This window comes from Elaeis guineensis, chromosome 16 (genome assembly GCF_000442705.2).
Source record: "Elaeis guineensis isolate ETL-2024a chromosome 16, EG11, whole genome shotgun sequence".
NCBI lineage: Eukaryota > Viridiplantae > Streptophyta > Magnoliopsida > Arecales > Arecaceae > Elaeis > Elaeis guineensis.
Genome location: NC_026008.2, coordinates 42691732 through 42702553, shown reverse-complemented (window position 1 = coordinate 42702553; position 10822 = coordinate 42691732). Strand labels below are relative to the sequence as shown.

The 10822-nt window shown below is 36.3% G+C and overlaps 1 protein-coding gene across 1 annotated transcript; it reads right to left on the bottom strand.

Annotated features, from left to right (window-relative positions):
* Positions 1-515: 515 nt before the first annotated feature.
* On the bottom strand, positions 516-10239 carry LOC140854392 (MLO-like protein 14). Its single transcript, XM_073250364.1, has 15 exons — positions 9594-10239; positions 8097-8154; positions 7656-7897; positions 7323-7439; positions 6368-6428; positions 4675-4769; positions 4375-4449; positions 3672-3757; positions 2923-2972; positions 2695-2735; positions 2446-2610; positions 2288-2323; positions 2013-2080; positions 1823-1883; positions 516-1060 (listed from the first exon to the last, which is right to left on the bottom strand). Exons 1-15 carry the CDS (start codon positions 9717-9719, stop codon positions 659-661), a joined length of 1683 nt encoding a protein of 560 aa, XP_073106465.1. The 5' UTR covers positions 9720-10239; the 3' UTR covers positions 516-658.
* Between the last annotated feature and the right edge of the window lie 583 nt (positions 10240-10822).

Below are 10822 nucleotides of genomic sequence, written 5' to 3'. Positions count from 1 at the left end.
TCTTGTAGTGTTAAATAAAGTAATAGTTAGCCTGCTGCCTTTACCCTCCCCATCACTTTTGATCAAAATTAGCCTCCCCTGTTGCTGAAACATGTATCGCATTTCTGAATCTCTGGTACATCTCGCCAAACAGGCCTCTCCTTATAGACTCATCACAGTTCACCCTAATCAGCAAGAGAATAACTAAGCCAAAATATTTACAACTCTAGCCATCATCTAACACTAACAAGTCCTTGCTCCTAAGAATAGTACCAACCATACATCTCATGGTTCATAATTTCAAGTACAATGAGGTTTACTGCTCCTGTGCTCCACAACGAAGCCTATATTGATGGCGAAAGGCTGCAATTATAATGATGTTTATGGCTAGAAAACCGCAGCTTGAAGTCAGAGATGTCTAAGAAGAATTAAAGATGAAGGTTGTTCATGTTTTTATAAGGATTCAGTTTTTTGGTTTTTAATTTAATTTATACATGTGCTTGAGAAATGACAAGGGAAAAAAAGAACTCAGGATTATTCAGAACTATTGAAGGATTTGCTGTACCCCCATCATTTTTTTAGAACTCGTTTATATGCAGAACTAAGCATTTAAGTTGGACAGACATGTTACAAGTAATCCTATCTAAACTACATAAACATTTACATCTCTGTATGCCACTCAACCCCTCCATATTGGCATAGAAGCCGACCGTGAAATCCCATTTCCTTGAAGGCCTGAGAGAGTTGGAGACGAGGGTACAGAAACTGACTGGAGAAGAGGTGCTTCAGCACCACTATAGTTGGAATGTCCATTACCAATTGTAGAGTGATCACTATCAATGACAGTAGTATTAGTAGTAGATCTCGGTTGCAATTCGATACGTACATAAGAGTTATCAGAGGGATCGTCAAGCAGCTCCTCATCTTCTTCAATAGAACACACTGTGCTCGTCTCTGTATGAATTGTTGAATCATCAATGCTGCGCCGGTGCTTCCTCCTTTTCCTTGCTGCCTTCCCCCATCCATGGATAGTCTCCCTGATTCTTTGTGGAATAAGAGCAGCTTTGTAGTTTGAACCCATCTGGTTTGCAAAATTAAACTAATCAGTAAAAAGAACTTGACCATATAGAAAATTCCAACAATTCCCCTCCTCAAGAAGATGAGCAAGGACAACAGCAAGGGATTAGAAACTCTATTTGCTGTGAAATTGAAATAAATCAAACATCTGGGAGGATTCTACAGATATCACAAACTGAAAATATCGACAAAGCAATGGCAAGGAAGAAATAAATACAAGTGTGCGCGATAGTTATCCCTCAAATAAGTATATCTATCCATTGTTTATGACTTATATTTAACCTTGCATGCATGTAACTGGTTGTCAACATTGGATGCACAAAGCAGATCCATAGGGCATAAAGTTTAATACATGTACACATATAACTTTGTCAGGACTTATATTTATAAGCAGTTCTTTTTAGAGACATGATAGGCAGTTTATCGTCTGGCGATAGCACCTGAGATGGAGAGAAGAATTGTCTAATCTGTCATTTAATATGGCTAACTTTTTGCCATTTCATGCAAAGAACACTAGATAAACTGTTCAAATATTGTAGCATGATGCTCTCACCATACCATAAAGACGATGATTTTCCATAATATCCACACATTTTGCACTGTAATTCACACCTCTTTATTTATTGCTAAAATGCTCTAATTGGAAAATTACAATTTACGTGCCCATATTGATTCAGCCATCAGTGCTCATACAAAAATTCATTTAATAGCTAAAGCAATTAATAATCAGAACTGAAAAATTAACAAACACTTTATGATTTAATACCTGTGTGACCAATGCATAGAGGGGCAGTGTACTATAACTGCAGAGGAACTGCCCAGCAAACCTGAACACAGATTTAGCCGGTCACAAAATCAATTGTCAGAGACCTTTGCATTTATATTTGAAGATTTCACATCAAACCAATTTCAACTATTATAAAATATAAATATTACTGCTTTCAGCAATAGCGTACCCCAAGATAAGGCGAGCATATACCAGAAAATGGTTCCTGATAAAGCATGAATTGTATCCAAATTGCCACTGTCATTAAACAAGATAACACAATCAACTTCATGCAGAAGCTTAAACTTAGCTTGTGCGCAAAATCATGCATGTTCTGTAATCTGCCCCAGTGGAAGTTATACAGCCATCTGTTGATATGGAGTGATGAATGAGATATAACAATGTTCCTAGTGGAGCATCTCATATATTGGAAGAGTGAAATGAAGTGAGGGCTAAGAAATGTACCCAAAACCAGAAGAATGAACCCAACTCAAATGCATTCTGCAGACAAGCAATTCAAAAATAAATCTTTTAAATAAAGCCATCATCTTTGAATTTGCAAGTCGAGACTGGAAATATGACTCGCACATATAATAACTTTTCCAGCTTAAAGAAATACTAACCTGGAAAAGAATGAAATGGATTAAAGACAGTAAGAATTCTGGCTTCTTAAACCAAAAGAGATCATCTCGAAGTTTTAATCTAGCCCCAAATCCACTCAAGCCAGCACTCTCCAATGCCAAGGTTGCAATCACATGTTGTAACTTGGCACCAACCAGAAGTACAAGCTACATAAGCAGAGAGGTAAATCTCAGAATCGTGCATTAAATTTCTTAATCATTAGATGGATAAGAGTGCAATCTGGTACTTACAGCAACAGGAATGATGGCTATCCAGAAATAAAGATGAGAACCTGCAATATGGGTGGTCTTTTCTCATAATAACTCCAAAACTAATGTGAGCACCAAATCAAAATCGGTTCTAAAGTAAAAAAATTGAGAGGAAAAACATGATCTTGATCTTTGGAGCTTATGAACCTCATGGCACCATAGACAGAAAAGAAGTTTGGTCAGATGGGTCATAAGTAGAACACAACTAACCATTTACATTGCATAACATGAAAGCAACAACGAAACCCCACAGTGGTGCACTGCAAAAGTAAAAGAAAAGGAAAAAAATGCAGAATATTAGTTAGCATTACACAGTTTATAAAAAGCAAGCTGATAATTCAATGCAATACTGAAACAATGTATTTGTCCTTCTCCACATGATTCCATGTTTTGTTGCAGATGATCAATTAAAATGGATTGATAAGGAATGTACTGATTGAAACAAAAAATATGCACAACTATCCAGGAAAGAATATGTGCAAAAATTAATTGATTCAGGCCCCAAATCCACATCAACGATAAAGAAATGTCCAAAAGTTTAATGAACCAACTCCAAAGTCAGCTAAATCAATAGTTAATCAGGATATGAAATGTGGTAACATATTTTTCCTTTCACAAAAGTATGAACTGACTAACAGAATATTTAGATCATTCTCAGTCTAATGATGTGAAAGATACTACTCTTAAGAATGCCCCGGACTAAAAATGGTAAAGTGCTATTTTTTAAAATTCACATTTTATAATTCCTGGGCAAAAACAATACCTAATCTCTAACTTTCCCGGGGCTCTAATTGGCAAGGTTGGATAATTTTCAGATGCAAACATAAAAAAAATAAAGAAATTTACAGAGATCTGATGATATGCAAATTTGTTTTATTTGAACATCAGTAGATGTGCAATCAAAGGTATTTAAGCCAATTTAGTGTGAAATTATCATATCTCAATAATTCATGACTTACCTCAGACCAACAATCCTCTTAAACTCTTCTTCCATGGAGCGTATCATATAGCTATGAAAATCATATCTTGGTGTAAGGTGGTGGTTCTGCCATAAATAAAATGAATATTGAATATAGAAGATTAAACTTCAAAACGCCAAGCTCATCCTTATCAGAAATGACACAAAGTTTCCTTTTTCAGGATGACGTAGAGCTGATTAGGCCAACCAACAAGGCAACATGCTAAAGAATCATAATCTTGAAACTTATCTTTTCTTATTCTATTCCTTCTTGGGCTTGCCATAGATATAGTTCAATAAATGAAGGGAGGGAGAGATTTTCTATTACCTTTGCCATAACAGTGAATGTTTAAAAGCAATTACATGACCAAAAGTAACACCAAAGATTCCTAATTGAGCACATGTTACCAAAAAATATGCTTAATTGGAAAGACGCAGATAGATACAAATTCATGGAGGGAAGAAAAGAAAGCAATCCATAAAATATGCTTCAATCCTATTCTAGAATTGGTGCAATCTCATGGAGAATAATGAAGGGAACAATGGTTATCAGTTTGCCTTAGAAGCTTCTCTTTACTGTAAGAACAAAAGCAGAAACAACCATAGATGAAGTATTGAAAATTGGAGACACAAATATTTCCTTCCTAAATGTAGAGAATATACAACTGGCTCCATGAAACTTCACTCGTAGGAAGATGGTGTACCAAGATAAAACCCCTGCGGAGGGTAAGGTAGTCAGCTCGTACAACAGATCCTCCAAACTGACGGAGAAAACAGGTCTGCACAAAAAATAATAAATCAAACTATCACTACTGCTGCTATTTACAAACAGCAAATTTGAAAAAACAAATGCAAAGCAACATTATGTGCCGAATATTTCTAGAATTGATTATTTACTTCTGATTAATCTCTTATAACTCGGTCCACTATATTACAGGATATTGTTCTATGCCTTCTGAATACATTAACACTTCAGTGTACCACACGAACATAACCAAACCTACCATCCAAACAACCAAGTTATTTCTGCTCCAAGCACTTGATTTATGAAACTTTACAAATGTTGACTGCCTTCTCATTGTCAATGTTCTGGTGATTTCTGCCAATACATAAACCAGGAGTTACAGATGATTGAAGAAACTAACAGAGGACAACATAAATTGCTGCAAATGACCCCCCAAATAATTGTTTTTGTCTTTCAGATGAAAGAGAGAGTAGAGACTATTTCAATCTAGTGCCCTCAGGACATCAACGAGAAAACAGCTCAAACAATGCATTGAATGCAAGAAAAGTTCATTCCAATACAAGCTCCAGGTGATCACCAGTTGACCACAGAAGCATTATGTTACAGGAGATTTTCAAAAGCAAGTGAAAGAAGTGGCAGAATTGATGGTTGAACCGAACAACTGGCTCAAGATTCTATAATGTGACCTCCCTACAACTGTAAGTCAGCTAAACAGTACTATGTATGCCATCCATATCAAAAGACAATATACAAAACACTCTTATGAGAACGATAGCCTGGTTTGCAGGCAGTTTCAACTGCCCGTTAAGGTAGATATGGATTCTTGACTTGAAAAAAAAAAAAAAAAGGAGAACTTAACATATGTCATAAAATAAATATGCATTACATGATAATAAATTATATTGTGATGCAAAAGCACCAAACTTCAATTCTGTGGTCTCTACATACTCTAACATGGGGATCCAAGTCAGAGGTGGGCTTATTACTGTAGGTATTGCCTCTATAAGATCTGGCCATTTCCTATAATGAGATAAAGACAGTCATTCTTAATCCCAACAAAGAATGCTTCACACAATTGCTACCACCGATCAGCACAGCGACAAACCTCAGAGTTTGATGCTTATTGCATCCACAAGAATTTTATCTAGTGAAATAAGAAAAATTCAAGGATAGAAAGTTCATACGGAAAGGTCCAATCAAGCTAAGGTGGTGAGCAGAGAAATCTTCTTCAACTTTTGCAATCTTCAGAGATATTTCAACCAAACAAAATAATCTTAGATTTAATGCCACAATGGAAGGTTTTCACAAAGAAATCAAAATTACTTTAGCAAACAAATATGGTAGAGAAGACACAGGTGGTGCCATTTGCATCAATATTTTCTGACGTGTAACCATGCAACATTTGAAATGCTTTTTCTTGACCAGAAACAGACCGACAGATGAAATGTACATTTGTCAACCTACTTGCTGCAATGAGCATAAGGCTGAAGACAAATGCTAACACCAAATTAAATTTACAAATTAAATTTGTCCTATAGATTCAGCAACAAACTCATATATGAAGAAAAACAAGAACACAAGTGACGATGGATGTTGTATCTACTGTTAATGCTTCACCTGTTCAAAGTGTTTGATAGTTTAGCAATTGTAATTATATGAAGGAAAAAACTGAATAGCAATGTAACTTATGTTGCTCCATCTTACATATGCTGTCTAGAATTAAACTAAAAGTAAGGATAAAGATACTTCCAACAAAAAATCTTGCCCACTAATGCAGATTATTAGAATGTCATGGCCATGCTTTTGTGCTTGTGACATCAACTAACCATAAACCAGTTAGTTTTAACCGATTTATTCATAGTACCATAACTTACATTTTGGTTACTACAACTGCTTTTCATTTGTTAGAAGAATTTATCACCTGTATCTCGGGCAGCATCAAAATTACATACCAGAATATGGATCATGTTGACCTCGATAAGCCTCTTCTTCCCATTTTCTCCAAGTATGTACCTGGGAATAACATAGAAGGTGTGACATTAGGCCCCTATACAAGTATCGATCTGAAATTGTAAAAGATGGTTGCAACTCTGAAAATGTTTTCCTTATAAGGAGATACCTAGTACACTTTACTATTGCTCAATAAAATGATGATAACATGATATCAGAATCAAAAGCTTGGCAACGATCCTACACTTAGTCACACATGCATCCTGGCGAATCATAAAGTAGAATTTCAAGCAAGAGACAATTGAAGTAGCATCCATTGAATCTCAAGTGAGAAAGAATTGAAAAATAGACAGAAATATAGATGAACGGTATGCTTGCAGTTAGCAACTCCTTTATATGTATTTTACATGCCTTAGCTCAAACCAACCAAATTTCGGAACAAATAGTTTCCATTAAAATAGTGATGAGAGGAAGCTGCAGCACTGGTTGCAGTGCTGGAAATTCAGTTGGGAATAGCTGTAAACTGCAATGCAGTAATGCTTTCTGGCTTGTACCTTACCGGTTCCTTATGTAAACCAAAATTAATGAATAGGGAACCTAAGCTGCCAACCTTTCCAGTACTACAAAATATGCTGAGACTAGCAGATAGGTGAATATCGCATGACTGCAAGAAAAATAAATTGCAGAAAACACCAACAAATGACAATTAAAAAAAGAGAAAAAAATATTTGTTCAGTGCCCAGAAGTTTAAGTTGTTTGTGAAGATTGATACATGTTGAACCAATCTGTGATATCAAAAATATAAGTTCATTTCTGTGGAACCATGAATGCTGGTGTGGGCATTTGGATCTTTGTTTCTGTACAGACATGGGTAGGGAGATGGAACCATGATGCATACTTTTAGACCTGCCAAATCTTGTTGAATGTAACAATCAAAAAGACATTTTAATTGCAAACCTTTACGATAGCCAGCAACATTGTTAAGCAGCTGTAGGATACATGAGTTATGGCCATAACAAAAATAAACCGGTGAAGCTGTTCCAGACCCTCATATGAAACAAATGGTTCATGACCCTGCAGTCGGTAAAATTTTCTATTATGATATGTTATAAAGATGGTCCAAAAGTATAACTAACAGAAATAATTGAAGATTAATGCCTGCAGGCTTCTGAATAGAACAAATTCAAACTGTAACTATGATGGCGACATTTTCAACAAGAATAAATTAAGTCATAGAATTTAATCTGCAATTGATAAGATCTTGATAATTTAATGGGTTCAATCACTTGCCTCTGTACACTTCTTCTGATTGAGTTCAGACAGTGCCCTCTTAATTGAACGATGAAGAACAAAGGCCATTAGTCTCTTGCGATCCTGAGGAGTGTCAGTCTCAGCATCTGTGCCATCCTCAACCTCAGCTCTGGTGCATGGAGAAAAATGACCATCATAGAACTTTGAGTCAATGCAAATACTTGAAATTGTTCTTGAGGTGGCCGTCAAAAGCAGTGATATAAAGCCTAGTAGCATCAGTTCTGCAGCACAAGAGATGAGTGTATCAAAAAATAAAGCTTCGTGATAATCAAAGGGGAATGCATCAACCGGCAAATATGTTAGGGCAGGGAGAATTGCAGCTTTATCTCTTTGAAATTGTTTCTCCTTGATTAATCAAAGTGACTAAAATTCATTCGTCAAAAAACCTTAAAGGATCCCTTGCTGAGTAAAACTGCATACCTTCTTTCATTTTCTCCAATGCTTCAAAAAGCGGGTTCCTATGGGTTTTCCTCAACCACTATGAAAAAAATGAAACACCATTAACTTTTCCTTGAACAAAATGCAGCATGCCTAATGGGCCAAAAGAACATCATGATTTAAGCCCCTTTTAGTTAAAGCACATTGCACTGGTATCAGTCTTATAATTCAAATTAGAGGCCAAGAATGAACAAAATGATAATTTTCATCATTCAAATAAGCTAGCATGTTAGCATGCCCATGTTGTATTGCAGCAGTTCTGGATTCTTCTAAATGAAAACATCCTTACGTTACAAGAAAACAAATCTTACGATCCAGCATACCAAATCTAAAAATATCCAATACATCACTGTAGCATTTCTTACCTCTAACATACTCCTGCAATAAGTAAATTTAAAAAGCATAAACAATGAATAAGAAATTAGAGAATGCAATTATGAGACAGTTATTGTATTATATACAACATAAAAAGGGGTGGATATGTAGTATCATGTAGAAAAAAAAAAAAAATGCTCAAGCTATTCCTTCAATTTTTTAAAAATAAAAAATTGATGAAGAAAAAACCTCAAGTCGGACAAATGAAAGAACTATAGTATCCCAACTTTGTACCTAGCAAAACAGAACATTAGAAATTCTCTTCAAGGGAAATGTAATTAGAACCAACTTAACCAGAACAAAGAATGGCTTATACCATTATTTACTACACCAAAACCAACAAATCCTGATTTGCATTTGAAGATAAAAAATTTCAAAAATCTCTTGACGAAAGAGATTTTCATGGATAGCAGAACCGATGAAGGGAAGAAATTCAAACCTAAGGCACATAAGGACACATCAGATCTTTGTTGTTGGTTCGAGAAGCAAGAAGGAGACAGGTAATTCCAAACTTCCATAGTAAAAAGGAAAGAACTATAGTGAAAATCTAGCAACCAGCTCTTTTTTCTGAAAGGAAGACTAGGCAGCAAAAAGCATCTCTTCAAATTCCAGACCAGCAGAAGCTATGTAACCATTGGGAGTGACAAAACTTACATTGGCTCTAGAACTTCACTAAAAAAGACATCTGGCATCGGCCTATCCCATGCCTATTCACACCCAGTCATGTTCTTGGCCAGACCAAATGCATGTCACCAATCATCAGGAGCACCAAGAAAATTGAAGGCCATCCCAAAAGTTGAAGTGCCCTAGATAAAAGCAAACCTCAAGGAGCTAAAGTGGACCCTTCCATTCAGATCAAACCTACCAAATATCAAATTCCCGTACAATCCATGAAGCACGAACTCTACTAAAAATTTCATGCCCCAAAATTAACATTTAAAGAAAATTCTTCTGTTCTTACTGCTATAACAAAGGCATCTCACAGAAAAACACTAAAATTGCTGGAAAAACCATTAACAAGCATTCAAAAAAGATAGAGCATCCAATCTAATACAAATCCAAGCAATGAAATAATACTCGAAGAAAGACTAGTGAACCACATACGTTGCTTAGTCGATGTATGGATCTTTCCACCAGCAAAGAAACCGCAACAAAGATCGTCAACACGGTGGCCACAGACCACGTAGGGGTCAGTGCCAGCGACCGCATTTCTTCCGATTGCTCCGCCATCTAACTTTCTAATTCCTGTAGAGCTTCTTAGGCATTAAACTGCAACTCCACGAGACCAAACAAGGCTCGATATCCCTCTTTCTCCTCTCTCTCCTCACTAACCTCAACTAGCTCAAGAAGGCCCTCTAACTTCTGATATCTCAAATCCTCAACCGTAGCTAAGAAAAAGAGAAGTACGACGTCCAAAATCGCAACTTGTTTCTATTTTTTCCCCAAAATCAGAAGACTATGAGACTCCGCAGCCAAATCCACATCAAAAACCGCAACTTTCTCCAAAAAATCGCAACTTTCCTCTGTTCTCCACCAAAACCGCAAGATTAACAAATTCTCAGACCATAATCCCCGCTCCCGAAAGAAACCCCTCCTACGGGAGATCCATAGGATCGAAAAAATGAGGCCCAAAACTCTTCTTCGAGACCGCCATTGCCCGGAAGAGCTCCCTCCGTGCGTCTCGGCGAAGGACCGCTAAAACACTGCAGCAAAGAAAAAGGACATCTTTAGTGCTTAACTTTTCCAATGCCGTTTAAGACCTCCCAGAGCTGGTAAACAAAAGGAAGAAGATTTACATAACAACAAATACAAAAAAAAAAATAAATAAAGAAGATTCCGAGTTCCACCTCCACCCGAGACTTCCCCTCGAGAGAGAACAGAAGCAGGAGAGCGAGCCTTTTTTAAGTGTCCTGGTATCGTTGCAAGACCGTCAGCTTAAACAGTCAACTTAGACTGACACCTGCTTTCACTCTATCTATTAAAAAAAAAAAAAAAGTTAATATGATTTAGTATTCACCCAACGTGCTGCTTGTATCCACGCGCCAATTATTTCACTACTTTTAGCGCTGTGTACTAACTCTTAGTTTCTTTTTTTTTGGTAACGGTACTAACTCTTTAATTGACGAGTGCTACTCGAGAGAAAGCCCACTCGGGCAAAATCGTTTCGAGGGCCATTAGGAATCGGAATATTCCGCGTCCACGTGATATTTTGCATCAAAAAAAAATATTATAATTTTTATTTATAAAAAATTATAATATAATATAAAATATTATAATATATATCGAATGTTATAAATTTTTTCAAAAAATAAAGATATTTTCATAATTCAAAA

Excerpts from the sequence above, each read along its gene's own strand:
- LOC140854392 (XM_073250364.1), bottom strand. The coding sequence starts at position 9,719 with ATGGCGGAGCAATCGGAAGAAATGCGGTCGCTGGCACTGACCCCTACG. Across the intron at positions 8,155-9,593 it reads CCATACATCGACTAAGCAAC|TGGTTGAGGAAAACCCATAG; the intron begins GTATGTGGTTCA and ends TTTTTTTCATAG. Across the intron at positions 2,973-3,671 it reads AAGAGGATTGTTGGTCTGAG|TGCACCACTGTGGGGTTTCG; the intron begins GTAAGTCATGAA and ends TTACTTTTGCAG.